The sequence below is a fragment of the Cimex lectularius genome, unplaced genomic scaffold, assembly GCF_000648675.2.
Source record: "Cimex lectularius strain Harlan isolate CLEC.00 unplaced genomic scaffold, Clec_2.1 scaffold171, whole genome shotgun sequence".
Taxonomy (NCBI): domain Eukaryota; kingdom Metazoa; phylum Arthropoda; class Insecta; order Hemiptera; family Cimicidae; genus Cimex; species Cimex lectularius.
Genome location: NW_019392711.1, coordinates 1075015 through 1101417, shown reverse-complemented (window position 1 = coordinate 1101417; position 26403 = coordinate 1075015). Strand labels below are relative to the sequence as shown.

At 32.5% G+C, this 26403-nt stretch overlaps 5 protein-coding genes across 10 annotated transcripts in view; 1 reads left to right on the top strand and 4 right to left on the bottom strand.

Annotated features, from left to right (window-relative positions):
• Positions 1-254: 254 nt before the first annotated feature.
• On the bottom strand, positions 255-5151 carry LOC106667653 (protein Dr1). The gene is made up of 4 exons (XM_014395732.2): positions 4869-5151; positions 4564-4804; positions 509-672; positions 255-452 (listed from the first exon to the last, which is right to left on the bottom strand). The coding sequence occupies exons 1-4, from the start codon at positions 4872-4874 to the stop codon at positions 336-338; spliced, it is 528 nt and encodes a 175-aa protein (XP_014251218.1). The 5' UTR covers positions 4875-5151; the 3' UTR covers positions 255-335.
• A 3983-nt stretch (positions 5152-9134) lies between these two features.
• LOC106667593 (delta-aminolevulinic acid dehydratase) lies at positions 9135-20232 on the bottom strand. 3 transcript variants are annotated; one of them, XM_024226361.1, is made up of 8 exons: positions 20145-20232; positions 11527-11643; positions 11224-11470; positions 11045-11165; positions 10237-10466; positions 9708-9824; positions 9543-9642; positions 9135-9475 (listed from the first exon to the last, which is right to left on the bottom strand). In XM_024226361.1, exons 2-8 carry the CDS (start codon positions 11637-11639, stop codon positions 9405-9407), a joined length of 999 nt encoding a protein of 332 aa, XP_024082129.1. In that variant the 5' UTR covers positions 11640-11643; positions 20145-20232; the 3' UTR covers positions 9135-9404. The 3 variants fall into 3 exon arrangements, with proteins under 3 accessions (XP_024082129.1, XP_024082128.1, XP_014251121.1); XM_024226360.1 differs by lacking the exon at positions 20145-20232 and adding an exon at positions 19695-19775; XM_014395635.2 differs by lacking the exon at positions 20145-20232 and adding an exon at positions 15961-16090.
• LOC106667594 lies at positions 11781-15558 on the bottom strand. The gene is made up of 2 exons (XM_014395636.2): positions 15128-15558; positions 11781-13795 (listed from the first exon to the last, which is right to left on the bottom strand). The coding sequence occupies exons 1-2, from the start codon at positions 15270-15272 to the stop codon at positions 13140-13142; spliced, it is 801 nt and encodes a 266-aa protein (XP_014251122.1). The 5' UTR covers positions 15273-15558; the 3' UTR covers positions 11781-13139.
• On the top strand, positions 15847-20560 carry LOC106667595 (probable 28S ribosomal protein S6, mitochondrial). Its single transcript, XM_014395637.1, has 4 exons — positions 15847-16110; positions 19713-19852; positions 19919-20080; positions 20153-20560. Exons 1-4 carry the CDS (start codon positions 16066-16068, stop codon positions 20253-20255), a joined length of 450 nt encoding a protein of 149 aa, XP_014251123.1. The 5' UTR covers positions 15847-16065; the 3' UTR covers positions 20256-20560.
• A 2347-nt stretch (positions 20561-22907) lies between these two features.
• LOC106667553 overlaps positions 22908-26403 on the bottom strand; it is a 148180-nt gene continuing 144684 nt past the window's right edge. The window contains exon 10 of one of the 4 annotated variants that reach the window (XM_014395579.2): positions 22908-24240. In XM_014395579.2, coding sequence (XP_014251065.1) covers positions 23144-24240 — 1097 coding nt within the window. In that variant the 3' untranslated portion in view covers positions 22908-23143. The remainder of the gene's footprint in view (positions 24241-26403) is intronic. The other 3 variants (XM_014395578.2, XM_024226368.1, XM_024226367.1) reach the window with 3 other exon arrangements.

The window sequence follows — 26403 nt, the reverse complement described above, 5'->3', positions numbered from 1 at the left end:
ATGTTTGTTTTCAGTCATAAAAAAAATTTATGTGGATAAGTTTTTTCAAACGATAAAATACCAATCTAAAAATAATATATCAAAATTGATAACATTGAACATACATAGCTCAAAAATGAAAAGCTATTAAAAAGATATCTTCAATGTCATTTATTATTTACAATGGATATTTTAATAAACCAGTTTGTTGAAAGAAAAAAATGTCCATAATGAAGGTTCAGTTTGAAACAAAAATGAGAGAATAAATAATTTACTCCTATTTTTTTTTTTTTTTTTTTAATTGATAAAAATCTCAGCATCCTTATTTACATCACACAAACATTTTAATGGTGAAATTAAGAATAATCATCGGGATCGCTTTCATCAGCAGTCTTTTGCATATTCACTATTTTGGTCGCTTCTTGAAGTTGCAGCCATTGTTGTTGCTCTGCTTGGGCCTGCTCCTCTCTAGCCTACAAACAATGTTTTTTAAATTATCATTATTAAAATATAAAAATAAAATAAAAACCTTTGCAAACAGCTCCTGTTGCTGACGCAGCAACTCTTCCTCGGGTATTCCGAGGTTTTCGAGCCTGGTGCTCTGTCTCCTCTTCTTAGCCGCTACCTCCTTACAATCCTTGAGTACGTCCTCAGCCACAACCCGATAATCATCAAACCCCAATCTGTCAAGGGCTGAAACAAAGCCAATTTGTATGTGTAAGCCAATTTGATTTAAAGTAACAAAATATATTCCAAGAACAACATAATACAATAACCACAAAGAGCAAGATTTCTCATGCAACTTAAGCATATTTTTCAATAATGTTTACAGTCAGGAAGACAAAGAATTTATGTCAAATTATCATTATTATGGAATGTAGAGCTAAGGAGAACACACTAATGAAAGAACTTACTTTAATTGTTTGGAGTGTAGTTTAGTACTTTTAATATGACATGGCTAGTATGATTGCAAGTAAGAATGTTCAGAGCAACTGAGAGAAAATTATTATATTTTTAATAAGAATACATCAATTGTGCTGGACATGAGAAGAAAATAATTATGCAATTCAGGGGCAGCTAAGTTATTGTTTATACAAAAAGCACACAAAAATTGCCACTAATATTGTTTGTTTTGTTATTCCAAGCAGGTTTTGTAATACTCAATGTGGTCTGCATTGCAGAGTGATGAACCCTAATTTGGTTGTTACTGATCATTGAACTGCCTATCCTCGCTCAGACGCATTTTGCCATCTTCAGTGCCCCCAGAATTATAACAAAGTCGTGCCCTTTAAAAATTGATATTCATTCAGTCTATTAATTTTGGACCCGGTTGTTTGTAACATACTAAACTACACTCTACCGCCATGTCTGGTCATTCTGATATACCTACCTTGAAATTTGAGATTGACATCTAGTTTTTTTTTCTCAACTAGACCGCAGACATTAACATTTAATTTATGTTGTGTTTTGGTTAATTAACACAATCAGTGCTAGTGTCCTGCATAAAGGCCCAACCTGCTCCCGAAAAGATGACCTGTATGCAGTCATGACGCATAACGTTTCTAAGAATAGGCATTGTTTGATGTCCAGGAGGGAGAAATTGAATAACCAGGCTTCATTGAGCATGTTAATAAACTATTTAATTTTTAATTTAGTTATCAGTCGACAAATACAGGGTGTCCCAGCAAAAGGGCAAAATTGTTTTTTTTTGAGTGATGGATGAACTCTATTTGAAACAACTTTCAATGTATAATCCCTACACGTACTTTCTGACCCTGACGAGTTTTGATTTTTTGTAAATTTCTACCGTATTGAGAATAACAAATATCTAACATCAGGGCTACCACCGTTTTGGATTCACTACTGAACTGTATACCTTCTTAAGAAATCCCCAAACATAGAAATCCATGACCATATGATTGGGGGAATGAGGTGGCCACTCCTTCTTTACCAATCCAAGTGGGATAATTTAAAACAAATAAATTATTTATTTCTCCTTTAGGAACAAAATAAAACCATCGTCAAAAGGTATTAAAAATTATTAAATAAAAGAAATCTTCATGATTAGACTTAAGTTGTTGGCCAATTCATTATTATTCTGGTAGCAGAATCCAGCTGTCATCAAGTTTCTTTTTCTTTATGCCAGCTGCCTGCTTGTATAGGCCAGTGAAGTAGGAAGTTTGATCGGATAATTTGTTAGTGTTTTTTACTCAGAACGTATGAATTGATGGTCAATCAATGAAGCATTTTGCAATAACTAATCTCAGATTCTTCATATCATAGATCATTTGGCAAAACCTATAAACTTTGAACACAACTTTCTTATCCCTTAGTGTTGCTCTTCCATTAGTTTCTTCAGAGTTCATTAACTTTTTATAATGTTACAGCCACCAATTCTTGTAGTGTTTTGTGTTAATGACTTATAGGGTTTTTGCAGCAAAGGGAATTATCGGCAAGTGGTTTAGGCAATACTTATGACTTGAAGGGTTTATGCCTCAAACTTGTGCTTCTACCTCTAAAGCATCAATTTGAGCAAAACAGTCAATTTTCAAAAAAAGAATGACTTATGGGGTTTCTGAATTAACTGATTCAAGTAGTAAGTGGCACAGCTATGGTAAATGCCAATTTATATAAGAAAAAGAAACTTTAGTTTTGGTATAGTGAGCTATATAAAAACGTAATAGATAATAAATAATGTTGGACATGAACTTTCACAAATCATTAGCGACAGTATAAAATTTTTTCAAGAATGTTACCCTACTGATTTTGAAAATTTACTGATAGCAATACATAACATTTATCATTATTTCACCTTCGTAAAGCATTTTTAATTACTTAAATACAGAAATTTTAACAATTAATTACCAATTAAGTAGCTGTAGTCACAATTTAATAAGCATCCAAATGGGGTTTAATCTGACAGTTATATGAAAAAATGTATGACCTAGTATACTTGAAAATACTTTAAGAAATGTTTTGGTTATTGATAAAACTGATAGCTTTTACTATATTTTTATTGCAATCTATATAATATANTTTTATTATTTTATATTTTATTCAAATTTTTTTGAAAGTTGAATTTTTCTATTTTGAAGTTGAATATATAAAATGATATATTCACATAGTTGAGAATGTATGCCAAGTAGAATGGCAAAATAAAATATTAAAAATAGAAAAATTCAACTTTCAAAAAAATTTTTGGCGAAACCAGGGCCTATTCCATAAGAAGTAGTGGATATGTGTCCAATATTTTGTAGTGTAGAATCACCGAAAAAAAGTCTGGTTCAAATCCATGACATACCAACCTGGCTGTCCACTCGTCAGACCGTCAAGGCCTTGAAAAGCTTCACAGCACATGACTGTATCCAAATCCGGTATTAGACGTTTTTTATTCCAATAATGGGGGTTGGGCAATGAAATCCATTCATGACAATTTCCTGGACGCAAGCAGACTATGATTGCCATAGAGAAAGCATATGCATTGAATTTCCTTAATCCCTATCTCTTAGAATGATTTATCCTTAAAATTTGTGCAAATGAATTTTATTAAGCACCTAAGATTTAAAGTACACTTACACAATTACAACTACTCTATTCCATGGTATTTCCAATGTATGTGTTATTTTCAGAAAAAAAAAAGATTATTTTGTTTCCTTTTTCAATAAATTTTGATTTAACATTTCAATGAAACTTATCATTTTAGCATTGCAGTGCACTAGCAATAAAGCTTTTACTATATTTGCATCACAATCTACATAAAAATGCTGTAAAATGATATATTCACATAGTTGATTTGAGCAAGTAAACAGCAAAATAAAAATATTAAAAAACGAAAAATATCAATTTTCAATTTTTTTTTTTTTTTTGTGAAATGGTGCCTATTCACAAAAAGTGGCAGATGCATATCCGTATTTAGTAGTATATGCCTTCAATACACCTTTCCTCATCTCAAAGTAATAATAATCCAATATTCTGCAACTTATTTTCTCCATATTATTTCTTCTTTGCAATGCCAATTCCCCAACAGGGACAATTTGTTTCTTGTAAAGCTTTGACTACCAGCTATTGAAGATTACCATGATCTCATTATCCTCCAGTAGAATTCAGTTTCAGTTCAAACTTGTGCTGATCAGATCTGTATTCTGCTTTGGAATGTACACGATTGATTCTTTTTAATTTTCTTTTATTCACACCAAACACCCTATTACAAGGGAGGAAACTGTGACCCCTCACAGGGAAATACTGCTTTATGTCCAATGTGTGTGCTTTATGTGAAAGTGCAAGTAAAAATTGCAGTACTATGTGAATGCGATTTTGTCCTGGGCAGCCATCAGAAAAAAATGTGATTTCTTTAGCTAACAAGAATACTTTAGATATGCTGTTTCAACTGTAAAGGGCTTCTACAGAAATGGAACCACTTGTCATCAAAACCTTTTCAAAACTAAACAATTCAATTAACTGACAATGTGGTTTCCGAAATAACTGATTCCGAAATAACTGGTGCATTTATACCAGTGTGCAAACACCTGGATGGTCAAATGCATCTAATTACTGGAAACTAATAAAATACGTTAAAATTCATACCGAGTAGGACATGCTTTGCATTGATAGTCTTTTTTTTGCTCTGGTTGCAAATTTCATTGGCCTCTGAGGCGATGAGGTGGATGAACTCGGTGCAGCAGTTGAGGATGAGCTCTCTCGACTCGAACGCAACCCTAAGCGACGGCACGATCTCTTTGATCATCTTGTTTATCGACGCCCTGGGCAAGGTGAGCTCTTCGTCTTCCAGGACGTTTCCACTCGAAGTAGACATTTCCGGGTTTATCTGGTAAAAATAAAAAAAAAACGTATTAGACATTTCGATAAGGTTCAACGAGCGAAATACTCACATCCATCTCTCATTTTCAAAAATTGCCAGTTTGGATGAGAAGAAAGTCTAAATCCATGGACGAGGGGGGGTGGAAACACAAGTGAACAGAAAGAGACTTAGGACTTTTAGACTTTTATATTTATACAGTGTTTATCGGAGGAAAAGCAACCTGTGCAGACAAGGATCTCTGCGCACGTCGTGTTGAAGTACAGAGGAAAAAAAACATGTACACAACGGAAAACAGATGTTCTCAAACAAGTTTAAAGTTTCCACTGTGAGCAATGCTACAGAGCAAGGGTGCCACGAGCAAAGCCGGCCAATGTCCATTAAAATTTACCCCATCCAAGTCAGCCCACTTTATTTTCTTTTTCTATTTATTTACTTTTTTTAAACTTTTTCTCTCAAAACGCTGTATTTCATTTGCCATTTCTATTGAAACTTGAATGTCGCAAAACATTGTTCAGGTCAGCAGGTGCCATGTCCATAGGATTTGGTATGGAAGGCTATTTTCTACCGTTTTCGTTTAACTTTAATGTAAAGTCGAAAGACTTAAAGAAAAATTGTTAAAAGAATGTGAATATTCGAAATAAAATCTGTTGGAAAAGGCGATAACGTCACTACCCAAAGGTCGATACATAAAGGATAGTTTGAGCAACTGACTTCTTGCAAAGAATTTGACTGAACACCCTTTTTACTCCTATTATTCCTTCTAATAATAATAATAATAATAATAATAATAATAATAATAATAAACGTTATTCCCCGTTCCGATTTTTGAGGAAGTAGTATTGTGTATACCTAGTTTGTGTTGAGAGTGAATGTATTTATTGGCGTGAAGGTGTAATGTGAGAGGTTCGATGGCAGAATATCAAGTACTCCATCGACCTGTATAATATGTGAAAAGGGTGATTGAGGAATATCGAATTTAAATTAATTATACTTTTTATCTAAAGTCATGGTTGAGATGGCCAGGCAAGGTTGACTCAGACACTTACTTTTGAGACCATGTGTCCAGCAGAGAAATGTTGCATGATGTGTCCCACCTAATTGAAGGGTGCAATTCCTTGGATCCATACTGAGAAGGCGCAGGAATGCCACCCACTTTAAGAATTGTACTTGTACACGGCTGCAAGTGTTTGGGTCCTCTGTTACGATTCTTGAAGGAAATGGAGTTGTTCCATTGTATATAGCTGTGCATACCTAGCTTGGTGTTGGGAGTGAATGTTTTATTAGCGTGAATGTATGATGTGAGATGGCTGATAGCGGAATATTGAGTACACCCATTGATCCTCAATTAGGTTAGTTGTATAATTTGTGTAAAGGTGATGGAGGAATATCGAGAACTCCGTCACCCTAATTGAATTGGGAGGGAATGTAAAGAATGAATGTGAGTATGAATGGATTTGTAACTGATAAGTTGGGTACTGAATTGACCTAGCTGATGACCCAAACCCAACCTTAGTGTCTGGACAGATAAGACTGAGGACTGCCCCAGTGCCCCCAGACTGCCAACTCCCGGAATGGGTGATTCTCGACTCTGCCAGCAATTTGCAGCAAAAAGCCAAATTTGCCGGTGGACTGCGAGAAGCCAATAGGCTCAACTCTGCATATATGTACTTACACGTTCAGATTTGAGCCTATATAAATCCAAATCCAAAAAATCCATCAATCTTTATTGTTTCAATAAAACAAAACAACACAAATCATTGCAAAATTTACTCATGAGCAATAGACCGTCTGAGGGGGTTGTTGAGATACTTATTTTTTTAATTTATTTGCAATAATTCAGCATTTTACATAAATCAAAAAGAAAAAAAAAGTCAGTTTTCTAATACACACTCATAGTTAAAATTAAACTATGACCTTAAGTCCTGTCTTTCTGCTACATCATTTTTATTATATGCTGATTATCATAAAATTTTCTTCTCTCTAAAATGAAACGTGGCTCTCTTCCCTTGCAGCAATCTATTGATAAACTTAGTTTCTGGTATCAAACTTTATTTTATTTATTATTATAATTATTCTATTTAAATCTTGTTTGATAGAAGTTGGAATTTAAGGAGCATATTACCAGTGCTAATACAAAAAAGCTCTTCAAATTCAGGGTTTTTTAAATGTCCGTTTAGTTTGCAATGTCTTATTAAGAATCTAGAATGTTAGGATTCACAGTTTTTTTTTGCTATCCTTGAAACATTCCATTACTTCTTTCCTTGTAAAATTTGTTGGGAGGTTCTTGGAATGTTCGTTTCCAATGAGTGAGTTCCATTGTTCCCTCATTTTCTTTTTATCCTTCTGTCTGAGATGCTCATTGATAGAGTGGGTTCCTATGCCACAGAAGAGTTCGGGCCTTTCAGCGGTATAGCAGCCCCTTTTCTTGCAAGGGTGTCCACTTTCTCGTTGCCTTCTACTCCCATATGTCCTGGGACCCAGCAGAGGCTTTGTTCTGCCTATCTAATATGATTCATTTGGTTTCGCAGATCAACACCATCTTTGACCTAATGATGTTTGAGCTTAGTGCTTTGATGGCTGCTTGGCTATCTGACATCATAGCTGTTCTTGTTTTTGTTCCCTTTATTCAAGTTGAATTGAGTATATCTCTCAATTGCACAAACCTCAGCTTGGAAGATGCTGGTTGTTTTTTCCCAGGTTCCGAGTATTTGGTTCCAGGACTGAATACTCCTACACCTCTACCTTCTTCTGTTCTACAACTATCTGTGTACCAATAGGTAGTATGAATGCTAACTAGACTAATTTATTTTAAAATGAAAGTAATACTAATAATAGAGGGCATTATTTATAGGTAGTGGCTGCAACAGTTTAGGCGTTGACACAGCACTCATTGCTGTAAGGCCAAGTTTGAATCCAGTGTCCCTGCACTCGAACCCAACAAATCCCTTACAAATGGGCTTTTAAAAAAAGGGGGGGGGGGTTCATGTAACCCTGTAGTTGAAATATCCTTGTTAAAAAAAACATATTACTAATAATAATAACAATAAAATTTGTTATAATCCAATAATGTACAATTAAATTGCAGCTACTAAATAAGTACAACATGGAAAATTCCGTCTGCCAGAGGTAAATGAAAACATAAACAAGACAACAAAAGTGCAGAATAATATAAAATGTTAATTGAAAAAAGACTTCCAAAGAACTTAAAGAAAAATTTATAAAACCATAAATTAAAAATGTGAATAAATAAAATAAGAACAATAATAAGGAAAACAAATTGAAATTAAATTAAACAAACACTAAATATTCATTTGTGTGCTACAAAATCCTATACATGAAGTTTGCTCATAGTTTAACTTGTTTAATTAAATGGTCTCGGGAAAGAGAACCGCAGCCCAGGTAGAGCAATTTGTTTTTAAATGTATATATTTTTATTGTGTATTCGAAGTATAGAGTCGACCTAGGTGCCCAGCATGCCAAGAGGACAGACTCACGGTGTGTCGCAGCTTGGCCCCGGATAGGGACCGAAATGGAAAACCGCCGTTATAGGAGAATGCTCGAGCATGGCAGCGAGTTTAAAGAAAAACCTTTTAGGTTTTTAATAGATATTGGGATAATGGGTTGTATATAGTGGGATATTTATTTCATAGGTTAAAATTTAGATTTAGTTTATGTTAGAATAGGAGTATGCTAGGCGGCGGTGCAGCATATAATTTCAAGGCTCCACCGCTGCTCCGGTAAGCTGGTTCGGGGTGTAATATTGCGTACCCTCCAACCCAGATTCTTGATAGAGGATATGCATGTGTGATTGGGTTTGCATATAGAATGTATGTATTTATTGTACGAGTGAGTGTGAGAATGACTAGTTTTAGGGAACATTAAGGGCGCCGACCCGAGTCGATGGCGCCTGACTAGAGCCCAACCTCGGAGTCGCTCAGGCACCAAGGTGGGTGACTCCCCCTGATCCATCAGGGAGAGGCCAGAGGCCTCCTAGGGGGGTCTCGTAATTCTATTTTCTATTCTACTGTAAGTATATTTTTATCCTTGACTGTTAAGGCCAGGAAGAGAGGATAGCGAAATTTGAGAGTCAGTTAATTTTACAGCCAGGGCTAAATTGACATGAATATAACTTAGTTGCAGTATCAGAAAAACAATTGTTAGGAATAAAATGTCTGAACGAAAAGAAAAGAACAGCAAAGAATAAAAGAGCTGGTGATGACTGGTTTATTTTGTTTGTATACTTTCAACCCAACCATAAAAACACAAAAAAACAATTCATTGCCCCCTATAAATTAACAATTAATTTGAAATTATACATCAAAAAGAATCACACAAGTCACGAAGTACTTAATTTATTATGGTTTACTTTTTTAAACTATTTGAGCTTATACATAAATAAGCATACAATTCCTTACCCAAATTGTTTATAAAATTATATTGCATGGTACAAAAACATTCATTTTATTAAATTAGTGATAAAAATAACAAAATAATTCAAGATTCTTTCAAAATAACACTGCTAAAATATTGTTTAAATAAATAAAAAAATCAGATCAGACAGATTCATTTTGTAAACAATACTCTCCCATACTGGTGGTCATTAAAGTCAATTTTTACGATCAACCGCCATCCATTGAAGAAGTAGTGGAGTAAAATACGTTATTACACAATCAGCCCCTAAAGCAAATAATATTTTAGGACAATTATCAATACCGACTGATCATACATCATGTTAACAGATTACCTGCTCGTTTAAAACTAATAAGACTTTCTTCGACTGCAGTTCTCAAATTAATCGCATTACTGTTAGCAGCAAAATAAAGCATAGCATATTCACCAGATACCTTTAGACATTTCATTTGGTTAACATTTTATCTTCCTCAACAGTCAAAATTAATTTTTAAATTACCTGGTAAACAAATAAAGGATAATTGGGAAATTCTTTTTTAACCTGTGAAAGTATATCAAGGTATGCTAAGCCTGGTTTGACCATCAGGAAATCAGCGCCTTCGCTTACATCCCTTGACTAAAAAAAATCAGTAAACATACTTTACTACAAGCAATAAAATACTAAGTTACTATTTTCATTGGACATTTACTATATTTGTTCCATAATAAAAATAAAATATGGTAATAAGATTTTATTTAAATAAGATGATGTAATGATTATTAAATTCACTAGTTTTCGTGGTCCGCTTGACCAATTAATATCATTCAATTAATTAAGGTTTTTAGTTGAGATAAAAAAGTCAGTTGTCACGAGCGGGATTTGAACCTACGACTTGTGCAATATCATTTTTAGGAGTATTCTTGAAGGTAAGTTCTTAAGATAGTCATAAATAAAATAAAAATATTTGTAATTATTATGTTTTAAATAGTGTTGATCTTGATTTTTTTTTTTTTTTAAGGGGCTTTTTTGAAAATAAAAAGTAACATACCACAGCTCGATGTGCTAAGCCAGAACTTCCTGGAGGGAGTTGGTAACATTTCCTGTCCCCAAAAGAAGGTGCAGATTTCGCCGCCTCCCTGAATGGGCCATAAAATGAGGAAGAGAACTTGGCCGCGTATGACAGAATTGTTTTATCATGAAGTGATGCTGCTTCTAATGATTGTTTTATAGCACCAATCCTTCCATCCATCATATCTGAAGGTGCAACGATATGACACCCTACAAGATATATACATTTTTAACTGGATTAACTTAATCATAAATTTGTTAAAATACATGACTCTTATACATATACAAGGCTCTTATACATATATATATGTATATAGGAACAAAATAGGAATTTTGTTTTAAATTTAATTTAACATCTTTAAATTAAATTCAGTTATAATATGAACATTCGGTTGGAAAATCATATTCAATCTACAAATTATTCAGTTTAACAGAAAATATTAATCAGCTAATAGGCAATCAACCACACTGCAAAATAATTTGTAAGTATTTTTTTTATTTCATACAAATTTTTCCAACTATGTATACTATATAATTGTGTATAGTATATTATATTTCCAAACAAAATTAAGTTGAAAATGTTTTTCAACAACCAGGCCTTCAGTACTAAAATTCCATATCCATTAGATATATTTCAGCCTGAGCTAGGGTTAAACAATAGTTTAATTGCCGACTATCCACCTTGCTTGACCAAACAATAATTATAATAAATTTTATCTGAAGTGTTCTGAATCACTAACTTCTGATTGGAAATGGTACATACATAAGAAGTGTATATTTGGTATCACCTGCTTGAGCATACGCCAAAGCTATTTCACTTATTCTCTTAATACTTTTATCGTTATTGATTTTTCCATTTTCCTTCAGTATCCCACAGTGACCATGAGATGTGTATGGGCACAGACATACCTTTAAAAAACAAAAAAAAAGTAAATACCCAAATTGCTAATTTATTTTGGCGACTTACATCACATGCAATGACCAAATTTGGAAATTTTTCACAGATCATAGGCACCAATCGTATCACAGGGTTTTCAGGGGAATCTGCATGAGTCCCATATTCATCTTTTGTGAGTTTGCTAATAACCCCAAAAAGAAGTACCGATTTTAGACCCAACTTAACAAGTGGTTCTAATTCTTTTAAAACTGTGTTCACCCCATAACGATAGACACCAGGCATTGTAGTAATCTCTTCTTTTGCATCGTTATCCTCCCTAGAAAAGCACAAAAATGTATATTTTCAAAGATGAAACTGATATTTAATTCTTACACAATAAATAAAGGCAACATAAGTTCTTCAGCTGAAACTGCAATGTTGCCTGTAGTCCAGGCTCTCAACAAAGGGTGATGGATGCTCGAATGTAGCCTTACTTGCTTTGACATTTTTCTGCAAAACAAAATCAACTATTTTAACATCCTTACTATTTAATCCTGCTGGATAAAATAAATAAATAAATAAGATATAATAATAAATAAATATAATAAAAGTCAAAACTTTATTGATTTGAAATATATAATTGTTCATTAACAGAACACAAGACAATATTAAAATTAAACAAATTTTAAGCATCATCATTACAAAACCTATTCACTGATGAAGATGAATAAAACTAAATAATAACTATTATAAACATCGATTATCTAATTAATTCAGTTTGTTACACTATAGTATCAACATGTTCTTAACACATGTTGTGTAATGTCAGGTCTGAAAAAAGTACTAAATTAAAAATATTTCACACTCTACGTTGAAAAATGATATTTAGTGTTTATAGTGTTGATGTGTTTTATGGAGAATACAAATTAAACCAACAACAACAATACCTTAAAGACTAACAGAATAGTCTCTTCTATAAAACTTGAGAGCAACTTCTACTTAGAAAGATTTTTAGATTATTGGTGCAAAATAAAAATAAAAAGTCACATCAGTAAAACATCACATGAACATTTAAATATTACAAAAAGTTATAAAAATAGTTGACTTTCCATAAAGAGAAATTATTTTTCATTTTCATTTTTATGGCATACAATACTTTTAACAAACAAAATTTTTGAAGAGAATAAGAATGAGTTTCCTCACATTTAATATCAGCTTTGTAAGGTTCAAATTTCTATTAATTTAATTAACTTTAAAATTATTATTAACACTTTATATTTATAAAATTGTATATATTTATTTACATTTCCATGGTCAGAAACATTCCTTCATTATGAGCTCATTGTAAAGTAGAGTTTTTTGACAATAAAAAACAGTAACAATAACGTTAATTTAATTTTGATCAACCACACTGCCATCTGTAAATAAAAACTTCACTTTGCAATGGCATAACCAATTTCACAAATTAATTAATCAAACGGACGTCTCTTTACTAAAAAATTATTTGGCAGGGAAAAGTTTTTAATAAATCAATTCTAGAGAAAAAGAGTGTACTCTTAAATTAATTACAAATATCACAATTTTAATTAAGTTTTTAGTTCTAATACTGATTTTTGTCCTTCAAATTTTTATCTGAGATATATCAACAGATTCGGTTTAACTATATCAACAGCCATCATATTGATAACCTAATTCAGCATTAAAACAATCAAACAAAACTTATTTAAACCATTAAAAATAACATTAATTTTAAAAATGAGTATTTAGAAATAGAATCAATATAATAGATCACCTCGGGGACAGACTGAAAGGATGCTTAACATTAATTCTTTTATAAACATATAACATATTTAATTTATTCAATTCGAGATTCCTAATTTTATTCCTAAGATTAAAAAAAGTTTACATAAAAAATTAATAATAAAATGATTGTACAATGAATATATACAATTTAATTTTTAAATTTAAATTTTTCATTTTTGAAATTTAATAGTTGATTGATTGAATTATGTATCCGATTCCATTGAATATGACGAAAGGGATGTCGAGGAAGAGGAATGTACAATTTTCTCTGTGGGCACTTTCATTTCAACAGTTGGCTCATAAATACTCTGCGGGTACTCCCCAGGCGGACTCCTCTGCTGCCAACCATTCGAATCTTCCAGTTCATTAATTTCAGTATCGATGACGAGATTCGCTATCGCTTTCTTAATAAAGGCCTGGTTGAAAGGTGAAAGCTTCTTGACAGTCTGGGCGATACCAAGAAAGAAAGAATCAATCGGGTCGTTCTGGCAACTGAGAAAGGGTTTCATGTAATTCGAACCTGTGACATGGTTCTTTAAACGTTTCACAGTCCTTTCATTCACAGATACCCTTTTTTTGTGCAATCTTTCGTCGATACCGTTTTGCACATGGTCCGATTCGACCAACATTTCGGCAAAATCTTGCGACGTGTCACCATTCATGGTTCCTGCAGAATCATCGTAACCAAGCTCTTCTTTCACCGATGCTGTACCCTTGCTCCCGATATATGGAAGGAGAAACTGCATCTGATCTGAATATTTCCACGGTTTGATCTTTTTGTTCCCTTGGACTCCGGCTTTTTTCAAATTCCTCAGAAAACTATCTCTAAGACTTTTCCATCGTGTCTTCACTTTCTCAACTGAAATATAGAAAAAATAAGCATAATTAATTAACTATTAATGTTTATCTAACATACACAGAATTTTTTTTTTTACAAAAAAAGTTTGAGGAAAATATTCTCTAAACTGTTAATAAACTGCTGAAAATTGAATAAGGCTATTGCCGATTTTGTAGTATGTATTTAATTTCCCTAGCATTTTTATTTTATTTTTATTATAAATTACACTAAAATTTATTAGAAATAATTAAGTTTTTTACTGAAGGAAAATTTAATTAAGACATTTAGAAAAATAACAAAATAAAAGGTTTTAATTCCATAATTTTTTTCATTAGACACAATACTTTTTTAAAACCATTAATACTGTGTATAATGTCCTCCGTTAGCTAAAATCTCTGTGCCCCTGTTAGGCATACTGTTAATAAGGGTGTCACTAATTTCACAAGAATTTCACTCCATAGATGCTGCAACGTTGCAATCAGTTGTTGGAAAAGCCTTTTCTGCAACCCATTCTACATGTGCTCAATGGGATTGAGGTCTGGAGACTATGTGGAAAGGGCAGATGGTAAATTCCCAGGTTGACTAAACAGTAGTGAACAACTCTGCCTCTATCAGGTCTGGCATTGTCATCCTGAAATCGAAAATCCCTGCCAATTATTTCCCTGGTTTGAGAGATGTATTCCTTGATAATTTCTTAGACATAAAGACTGCGGTGGGGTTGCCTTCAATAATATGGAGTCCAGTTCGTCTTCCAGCCCAGACCATTACACCACCTCCTCCAAACTGCACTGAAAGGAGAACGAACTTAGGCATTGTATGCATACTTTGTTCTTGGAAGACTCTTCAACGCCTGCTATCACTAAATAGACAGAAACCCGACTCATCAGTAAACAAACAGCATTCCAATTGGTGCTCTCTCTACGTGCTTGCTGAACCATATTCTACTGAGTTGCTGGTGGCAGGCTGTTGTAGGTCGTATTTCAAAGAGGCATATGATGTGAGGCCTTACCAAAACATCTTGTACTTCATTTAGGATCTGGCAGGCACTATAGAAAGCGTTCCATCTTGCAGCATTGATAATAATTCTTTTCCCTTAGTGTCGTAATGCCACTACCAGGCCTCCTATTGGCACTTCTCTCAGAATCCGGCAGACCACGCTATGATAAACGCCAACTGCATCTGCGACATCCATTTGCCGGTGACCTCAATGATTTATTTAATTAAAATCAATAGAATCAGAATAAATTACAAATATCCCTATTCATTTTTTAGCAGTTTAATAAGAAGAATTTATTTATGGAGAAATGAATCGTTTCCTCTGTACAAAGTGATATAATAAGGAAAATCACTTACCAGAGTCAGCATCTGATCCTCCGAGTATGTGAGCAGTGATCTGGCCCCAAATCTTGTTCTTCAATTCGCTATCTTTGTAAGTGTCGAGGCTCTGGTCGTACAGGCTCGGGTAATTGCTCACCTCGCTTATCAACAGGTCTTCCATCCTTCTCTTCAGATCAGCATAATCCGAGGATATGTCGTGTTTACAATTTTCAAGGGTAAAACATTTTAATTAACGAACAGTTTCAATTTCGGCACGCTCCGAGCTCCGAAACGTCTCGTTTCCGCTCAATAGTACCCTCGGAAAATTCATTTAGGGAAAAGGAAAACTATTTGTTTATACAACAAAGAAAATAAAAACATGAGCTCGATGCTGGGAGGTTGTACGCCTCTCAAATCGGCCTCACAGAACTTCAGTTTCGATTTAATCGATAAACATTCCGACTACACACTTACAAAGAATTTAAGACATTTTTTTTTAAACTTAACAATAATTAAAATTTTTATAAATATATTTCTCTTTGAATGAAAAATATAATATAAAAAAACATCAGCTATATACATTTTGATTGATTTCTATCATAAACTATATTATAAAGTTTTTTATATTTTTTTTATAACATAAATTGTATTATTCGTTTTAGTATTAAGAATCTAACATTCTCAAAATCTGGCGCTTTATCATCTTCGCAGATTTTATTGGGAAAATATATCCATATATTTTTATTGAACATAAATTCTTAAATACCTCTGTACCTCAACTTCAACAACTATTTGATGGAATGACATTGTAATAAAAATTAAATAGCACTCATGTTTGGATAACGGCCAAAATTAGAGAGTGAACTTACCTAGAAGTGATTTTAATAGAGTCCAGCAGTGATTTGTTGGAAATCGTGATAACCGGAAAGCCGGAGGTTATATGGACGAATGATAGTAAATTTATGAGGTGAAACATGTTGACGTATGAGCTTTCCGTTTTATTAAAGCTCCTACCTAAGGTAAATGTTTAATTAGTAGTCTAAAATGTAATTGGCTATAGTCAGGATGAACATATGTATCAGCCTTCGATGATAATTCTTCAGAGATAGTGTTTGGTCTGATGCTGATTTGTTTTTTTGTGGAAGATATCAACATAAATTAACTTTCTTCCTTGAGTTTTCCGCCAATTTTCAACCTTCATCAGCAACTATCAACTATCAGATATAAATTTACGAAGTTAACATTACTAGTTGGTTAAATATTTAAGACAAATAACAGGCTTAACAATTCGTTAACAAGTTTAAAGTAACTTTAATAATCTGATTAAGAAGAAATACAAAAAAAAAATTGAAATAAACAATATTTTGTCGTTTGTTGGGTGTGTGTTTAAAATAAACTTTACAGAAGGCATAGTGGTCTGCTGGAAGTTTAGGTATTAGGTAAACTTTGAACAAGAAATCAAATGAAAAATGAAATTTAGAAACAAAATTGTAAACCCAACATCAAAACTGCAAAAAGAATATCAGATGTCAAAATGAAGGATTTAAAATAAAATAAAACCAATTCTTTGAAGGTATCAAATAAGTACTGTGGGATCAAAACAATAAATTAAAAATGGAGTCGAGCACCTTTCCAATTGTAGAAAGTTTGACGTATATAGAAAATATTTTCGTATCGGACCTGTGCATAGTGTATGATGTCTGGAGAGTAAAAATAATTGATTAATGGAATGGTGTTGGTTCGACACTGCTCCGAGCAATATCGAGTACTCTGGGGGGGGGGTGAACATGACCAGAATTTTATGTTAATTTGTTGGAATGAATGTAATTTATTAGTTATTCTTTGTATGTAAGGTCTTGGTTGAATTGATAAAACTTGTTACATGAGCAAAATTCAAACCCACAACCTTCGGCTTTCGATTTCGGTTTGTGGGTTTTAATCCCATTCGTGACACTAGTTTTTTCATTTCGACCAAGACCTTACATACAAAGAATAATTAATTGAAAGATTTGGTCAATCAGACCACTATATATAATGGATGTAGTAATTTATTAGCTTGAAAGAAAGAAGTTGTTTAACCCTGCTCCGAGGAATATTAAGTACTCTGGGGGAGTATGTGTCTAGACTTTAAGTTTGTATTGGGTGTCATTTCATGTTAATTTATTGGAGTGAATTTAATTTATTAGCATGAAAGGAAGGGGGTTGCTTAACCCTGCTCCGAGGAATATCGAGTACTTTGGGGGAGTGAATGCGATTCGACTTTTATGTTTGTATCAGGTGTTGTTTTATTGAAATGGATGTAATTTGTTAGCATAAAATAAGGAGTTGTTTAACCCTGCCTGGAGGAACATCTAGCACTCTGGGGGAGTGAATGTGACTAGACTTCTTTGAGTTGTGTGGTGATGTACATTATGCATTATATGTTTTGTGTCTATTCTGTAGTTGACAACCTAAGGTACAAATGAGAGCCGAGCATTTTAGGATATCGATGTAGTATACATACGAAAGCAGAGAGTTAGTAACTAGAACTGCAGTTTAAAACAAACAAAAATAAGTGTGAAAGACAAGAAAAGAAGGAAAGTTCGCCGAGGGCCGGCGATGACCTCAGCTGTTTGTTGGCCCATAAATCTCCCAGATCATATAAAAATTGAATTCTCCAATCAAAAATTGGAACATTGGAAAATTGGAACACTCTGCAGAAGTCTGACAGTTTCTTCAGGCTGCCATTCATGTGTCAATCATGTTTTCCTAGTGCTGCCTTTCTGAATTCATTAAGGCTTGCACATCTGGTGATCATCCTCCAGTACAACTTAAATTTGTTGTTGGGCACTTATCTTGAAATTTGTTAATTTCCCATCAGCAAATAAACAAATCTTCTTTTATACATTCTTCTGCCAACAATGCTGATAGTTGATTAAGTTTCTTGTTTAAAACTTTATTAGTAGTAAAAAATGTTTAGATGAGCCGAACCTTAAGGAAGAAGGTAGATGATTTATTGTCCAATCAAGCCGTCAAACCAGTCCATACTCCAGGAAATAAAACCAGATTCCTCACTTGATCGAATGATATAAAAGACAAAGCTGAAAGGCTATGGCTACACAATGAGAAGACATGCTACCCTGGAGAAGAAGCTGATGCTAAAAATTGGAATGCAAAAGGAAGAGGGACCAACTAAGGGCAGATGATAGTCTGGAGGTGACAGAATATTGAAGGATGGTGATGGCCAATAGGAAGCTCTGGTCCATGAAGTTACAAAGTGTTGAAAATGACTGATTGTATAAAGTCTAAAATAGTTCTTTTAAAGATTTTAAATGTGTTGATAATTTTTTCCTGTTATGTATCTTAAATACTTTAACAATATCAATGTTAACTTCATTTCTTTACATTTGATATTGTCAAGTTTTCATATCAGTAAACATTGGTAGAAAAGCTCGAGATGTGACCAATAAATAGGCATATCACTCCTCTGTGTTTAACCCTCTCTAACTAGTTATGAGTTTAGTTTGCTAGTCTTGGTGATAGTTGTTAGGGATGGTTAGGTAGCAAAGCTTACTGTTCTAGCACCTTTACAATTTATCCACTTCTCCTTTTGGGTGTTAACTTTAATTTTATATTTTTTAAAGTAATGAAATATGCTTGTTTTTCTTATTTTTATTTTCTTATGTTTAATTTAAACTACTTTATCATGCAGTGTGTATTGCAGTTTAGATACTGGAAGCCTTGGGTGCTATTGCTATATCATCAGCATAAAAAAATACTCAAAAATAATTTTTTAAATTTAAGTTTGTTGAGTATTAGTATCCATCCTAGGGGCCAATCTCTACACACAGTTTACACCGCTGACATACCTAGACCCCAACCCCACATCACAATCTTCATGAACGACACCACAATCCTCTCCTTCAATTCTGCCCCTGCCCTTGCAGAAAAAGCTAACCATGACCTCCTAGCCAACAGACCAATGAACAAAAGAGCCAGCATGTGATGTTCACATTAAAAGAAATAACTGCCCACCAGTCTTATATGGTAAGATAAATCTCTCCATCCAACCAAATCTGTTACCTTAGCTTTTACTTGAACTGTAAACTTACATGGAACACACATAAAACAAAAAAAAAGACTAGAACTCAACCGAACATTTGGACAACTCAGCACCTACTTGGACCCAAATCTGCAATGAGTGTACACAATATATTAACAATACATAAAACACTAACTAATTAGACCGATTTGGACTTATGGAGCCAAGTTGTGGGGTTCAGCTGAGCCATCCAACATAGAATTTAATCCTTTCATTCAAAAGTTCTACGCTGCATTCTCAATGCTCCCTTCTACATCACTAACCAAATTCATAAAGACCTAGACATCTCATTCTACATGACATGATCCATACACAATTCCACTACTTCCAATCCACTAGTTCAAGCCCTCTCTTCAACGACCCACCATAACAATCCTCTGCCTAAAAAGACAGTTCCTAATACAACCCTAAACCAATCAATTAATAATCCTAAACGCTGAGAGTTGCATCGATGGTCCGTCTTCATCAAATGCCAAAGTTTTTTTTTTTAAATGACATAAAATAAAGAAAAAGTTCACTTACTCATTGGTACTTTTGTAGGAGGAAATGACAAAAGTGTTGAAGAGAACAGCCTCGGCAATATTTGAAAAAGGAGGTGTTATTAAAAAGTTAGACAACTTGGGTCAGCAAAAGTTACCTTATAAAACATCAAAGCATGGGATGGTGCATCTGGAGGCACAGTTGTGTATTAGTTGAAAATCATTAGACAGTTGTCAAAAGTAATTATTTGTGCATTTCTTTTCCAGCTACTTTAATCTGGCCTTTATTGCTCCACCATCTAAAATCGAACAGTTGGAAATTGAGTATGAAAGGGATGTAGATATAATAAGAAGCAAGATATATAAATCAATTGTGCCAAGCGATTTTGAATGCCGTTTGGAGGAAGAATTAAAACCAGCACCTTACCGGTAATTAATTAATTGATATAATTTTATATATAATGTTGATATAATATATAATGTAAAATCTTACTTTTCAAGACTGGAGGTTCAGGAAATGATCGAAGAAATGAAAAAGAAAGAAGCCAGACGACCATCCTTTAAATACAACACAAATTTAGATTATTATCCGTTCCAAAAATAATATTTCAAGTCTGTTTAAACTGTTTTGTAGAAATAAATTTTATATTTATGAATGTTCAATTTGTACGTAAGGGAACACAACGTTCAACATAATTTACTCTTAAAATCCTGATAGTTATTTCCCATATTAAAGGCTCGTCTGCAGTTAAGTCACCACATTCACTGGAGGATGGAAAATAACACTTGATTAATTGTAAATTATTAATTGCAAATTGTAAAAAAAAAGATAAAACAAAGAATTGACTGAAAAAATGATCGGAGATGACAATTAGATTTCTGAATTAGGTGGTGTGTTTGTGTTGTAAATTAAAAAAAACTTGTTTTTGGCCAAATTGTATTTTGTGAATACAAAAAAAATATATATATAATCACAACTTGTTTTTATTTTCATTTTAATAAAATAATATATAATCAATTGATAACAAATTTGCTGAGATCTTAGATTTTTTCTGAGCTAATACACATGAAGTTGACTTGTGTTAGATAAACCCACTACCATCGGATGATAAGAACTGATCTACAAAAAAATGTTAATTTTGACATCAGCAGATATATTGCTATCTGCTTTTTGGCGACAAAATGCACAACCCATGCAATTTGACATAAATTCAACTATTTAATGATGGGAGAAGCAAAGAAGGCATATGCGATATAATGACAACCCAAAAAATGCTTTTCTTTCGTTATAAACTGTTTATTCCTCCTATTCCAAATTAATAGATCTTATATCCAAAATGGCTAATAGAGGAAAATGGAAAAAAAAGGCTAATAGCCCAGTTTTTAATATCCCAGCTTTTGCAGCAGCAGATCTGCTAATTTCAGAACCTTTTACATTTGTTATGTGTTTCTTTTGTTATAAACTGTTTATTCAGCTTATTTCAAATTAATAGATCTCATACATAAAAAATGGTTTATGGATGTATGTATAGGCCAGTTTTAGCTTTTGCAAGCTTTTCTGATATTTTCAGGATTTGTCACTTTGTTATTCATTTCTTTTGTTATAAACTGTTTATTCAGCCTATTTCAAATGAATAGATCTTAGAGCATACATAAAAAATTGTTAACGGTGGAAAATGGCACAAAGAGGCTAATAGCCCAGTTTTGGCTTTTGCAGATCTGCTATTTTCAGAATCTTTTACATTTGTTATTCGTTTCTTTTGTTATAAACTATTTATTCAGCCTATTTCAAATTAATAGCACTTATAATATGTATAAAATATGGATTATGAAAGAAAATGCCAAAATGAGGCATATAGCCCAGTTTTGGCTTTTTACAAATCTACTCATTTCCAAACTTTTTACATTTTTTTATTGTTATAAACTGTTTTCTTTTGTTATAAATTGTTTATTCAGCCTATTCCAAATGAATAGATCTCACAGCAAACATCAAAAATTGTTAATGGTGGAAAATTGCACAAAGAGGCTAATAGCCCAGTTTTGGCTTTTGCAGATCTGCTAATTTCAGAACCTTTTACATTTGTTACTCGTTTTATTTTATTTTATTTTTTTTTTTTTTTCAGCCTATTTCAAATTAATAGATCTTGTAATGCACATAAAATATGGATAACGGAAAAAAATGGCAAAAAGAGGCAAATAGCCCAGTTTTGGCTTTTTTCAAATCTACTTTTTTCTTAACTTTTTATATTTGTTATTCGTTTCTTGTGTTATAAACTGTTTATTCACCATATTCCAAATGAATAGATCTTATAATATACATAAAAAATGACCAACGGTTGAAAATGGCAAAAAGAGGCGTATAGCCCAGTTTTGGCTTTTGTGAATCTGCTAATTTCTGGACTTTTTACATTTGCTATTTGCTTTACTTACTATAAATTTTAACCTTTTAAATTCAGGCTATACCAAATTAATAGTTCTTATACACAAAACACCGAAGAATTGAATTTTTAATTTCAAAAACACATCTTTAAAAAAAGTCCTAAAAAATAATTTTTTTTAACTTTTTCATTACTTATTTTCTTTGATTCAAAACAATTTATAATGGCAAGTTGGATAGGCAGATTAATTTCATTTTGAAATTAATATATATTTACATTTGAAATAAAATATTTATTTGATTTAACATTACAATATACCAATTTATTTCATATATATCAAGCATTAGAGTAATCTGGAACGATAACAAATTGTTACAAGATAATAAACAAAAATTCAAATATTTTTTGGAGCATAATAACTGGTGAAAATCTTGTGGGCATAATCTAAATACTTAAGGAGGGTTGAATTTTTCTAAGCTCGACTAGTATTTCTAAAAATAAAACAATGACTATTTACAACAATGGAATAAATAAATAAATATTTGTAGCAAAAATAATTATTGTATTGTTTGCTAGCTTTTATATTTTAGCTCAAAAGCATATTTTTAAACAAACAGAATCTTACACCTTTTCATTCAGGATACTGTTTTTGAATGGTTTGAAAGTATTTTAAAGGTGATATACATTATGTACAGGGTATAAATAAGTATGGCCTGAGAGAAAACTTTTCATAGATTTTATATAATATACAATTTATTTTCTCTCTTTCTCTTTAAAATTTATAATTATATTCATATATGTTACATATATTTATAATATACACATATATGTATATATGTTATGTATATATATACATTATATATGTATGTTCTGTAATATGTATTGGTATAAAGTAAAAAGATTATTATGCATATATAAATTTATAAATGATTTGAGAAAAGTACAGAACATGCTATTAAATGGCTAGAAATTGAGATAATCTAAATTTATGAATTTACTAGAATATAAAAGTCTAGAATCAAGTGCTTGAAAATTTCTGACCATCTGTTTTTTTCCTTTCTTTTAATACAACTAGGATCACATCTAGAATTGGCAATTATTTTTGGTGTTTGTGCTAATCATTTGTATTCACTGATGAGTCTGGATCTGTACTGATATCTATTGTTTGTACGTGAGCACTGTCTGTGGGAATCAATTCTAATTTTTCAGGATCAGCATCTGGCATGATGATACACATAAAGTTTTTTCCCGAAATAGCATCTCGTGGATAAATCGTCACCGGGACAAAACGCTCAGTCGCTCCTTCAACATAAGCACACAACCTTTGATACACTTCTGGAAACTGTCGCCTTAAACTAATTCCCCTTTGACGTAAATGTCTTTGAATGTTAGTAAAGCTAATTTGGCGTGCTTTCCTTGAACCTTGGTCTCTCGCACCTGGAAGAGATGTCAAAATGAGAGTATCAGGCTCTTTCCCGTCTTTTGAAATGTCAGCAACATTCATCTGTCCAAGACTGGCGCATAATTTTAACTTTGCACACCTTGACACCAATTGCATCTCCCATTTCACAGCTGCACTCGAAGAAGGAACCTCACTCACCACACACACCGCGACATAAAGTACAAAACGTGTATCAGGATTATAACTTTTACAGAGACGGATCAGTTCGTCGTGCATTTCTTTGCCGGTCTCATCTGGCTGCAGGTCAGGCCACTTAATGTAAGTCGGCTCCCCCAACCTGTTATACCCTTCACCGATGAAGTCCTCTGCCTTTCTCGGTTTTGAAAACATTACTTTTACAGCTCCTCGCCCTTTTGCCAAGTAACCACGCCTTGCTATTACCGAAATGTGCTGTAAAGTCTCATCATCTTCTTTAATATTTGACATAACTTTTCTACAAAGGGCTCCGACACGAGAATGAAGACAAGTCTTTCGGTGTTTTTCCCAATGTGCTCTTCTGCATTCTCTCGAGCAATATACATGCGTGCAATTATGACAAGTTTTGTAAGTCCTTTTTGCTTCGGCCAAAGGAGTGGCCTTGCCACACTTATTATATCTGCATCGAACTATTTCCCCTTCAGTGATTGCCATGTCGAAAGACACTCTTCTACTGCAGTGAGACAAAGGCTGGCCTACTGGATCACACCCTTCACTGTGCCTTCTCACATCAGCGGTGAATAGTATTTGATCTGGTTCGCTGCTAGCTGACCCTAAGTAAACAAAGGAATTATTATAAGTTAATTTGTCTCTTTCCAAAGAGATTTTTATTTAAATATGTAAGTATGTATATGCCTTCATGTTGCCCAAAATTTTCTCATTTGGTTTGGGAACTTTGAATTAAAATAATCAAAATTTTGAACATGAATTTCACAGACTAGTGAACTCACTTTTTTAATAGTTATTAGTTATTTGGAAGGATTTAGGTTGTTGCAAGTCACCCTAGTAAGTTTGTTTGTATTTAATTATTGTATTGTTGAATCATTGCTTATGTAAGGTTAGTAACAATTTCAATTAATTATACTTTTAAGACTTTAGATAGAAAGTATAACTAATTGAAATAATTAAATAGCTCAATCAAGACCGCTAAACTTATACAGGTTAATAACAATATTCTTTATCTTCTTCTCAATTGCTTATTCTCGTTCTTATCAACCATGCTAAAAAAAACATAATTTTTATGTAAGAAATTGATCGATCAAATAATAATGTTATGTAAAATTTGTATTCTATTTTTATATGATTGTGACAGTGGGGAATGTTGTAGAAAATGAGAAGAAAATGAAGAAAAAATATGAGAAAATTTCCCAGATTTACCGTGTTCCCCGCTTTGTCACAATCAAAGGTCTTTACAGTTTATGCAAGTATGAAATATGCACTTGGTTCAAAATTTATATTATTTACATCTGTATTGTATAATAATTTTTTCCAATCAACATAATATGTTTTATTATAGACCCAGGCCTGGAACCTGACCTGAATAAAAGTTGAAATGTCAGCAAAAAGAAAAAAAATAAATAAATAAAAGGCATTTATTTAAAATACTTCATTCCTGACCGTTCCTCACTACTTCAACAAATTTTGAAAAATCTAAAAATATCTTGAATGTACAAAATATTATCAAAAAGTCTGACCCCATTACCCCATTTCCACAATTGTATGTATACTTATTTTTTACATCAGAACAATTCAATTAACAAGTAAGTAATGAATTGTTTGATAGATTTGTTAAATTTTTTCTGCATGTTCAGACAGAATGTAAGATTGACATTTTAATAGAAAATATACGTAACGTCTAAAGAAAATTTTGGGCACAAGACACAATCTGTCAATATATTATGATTTTATGATCTTGTAGTTCTTCAGCAGTATTGAAAAAAAGTATAAATAATTATATATAAGTATAAGTAAAATTATTGTGTATTGTGAATAATATTCATTATACACATATTATTATTATATTTTATTTTATCCTAGTAATCTTTGGATACTAAAGTCCATTTATAATTAACATGCATAATTAATGAACGTGCTCTCAAAAGGATGAATCAACAATAATCTGATAATTACTTTGTAAAAAAATGAAGCATTCTAATTGTACATATACTTTGATCTCCCATGCAATTAACAATGCCAACTTTTATACAATAATCAACAATATGCATAATACGAACTTACTTACTTACAGGATGTTATTTCTTTACCGAACAGTAACATTAATTTACAATTATTCTAATTCAAAAGTCAATTACATTACTTGAAATATATACATATATTTAAATTGTATATGTACATACATATACACATTCTTGTAGATCATGTCATAAATATATTTAATAAGAATAAAAAAGTTATATTATTTTTAATTGACATCGTATGTGCAACACTGTTTAACTGGAAATACCACTAGCAGTATAGATTATTATGAAAGTTGCCAGGTGGTAAGTATATGTATGTAACATAATTTAGGATGGAAAGTGAAAGGATTTGAAATATGTGCCAGGGTGTGAAAAGTTAATTTGTGTTTATAAAAAGTTTTTTAAAAGTCAAAGCTAAGAGTTATAATTGATTATCTTTTCAATCTCATTCAGCATTCTAATTGAAAGGGGAAATCAAAATACTTCGACACATTTATTGTTTCAGTTAGAAATTAGAAAGTTATTTTTAATTTAAAATGTCTAATACTCTTTCTAATTCCTAAAAATTAATAGACAAAACAAGTACAGTGAAACCAGGCAACTTTCATCTAATGGTTAATATGTGGTTATGTAACCAAAGATGTTAGAATACTGTCATCTGCTTGTTAGTAAAATGTATAGAAGGATCACTGTAAACAATCCCGCTTTGGTAAGCAATCAATCAAACATACTGAAAAT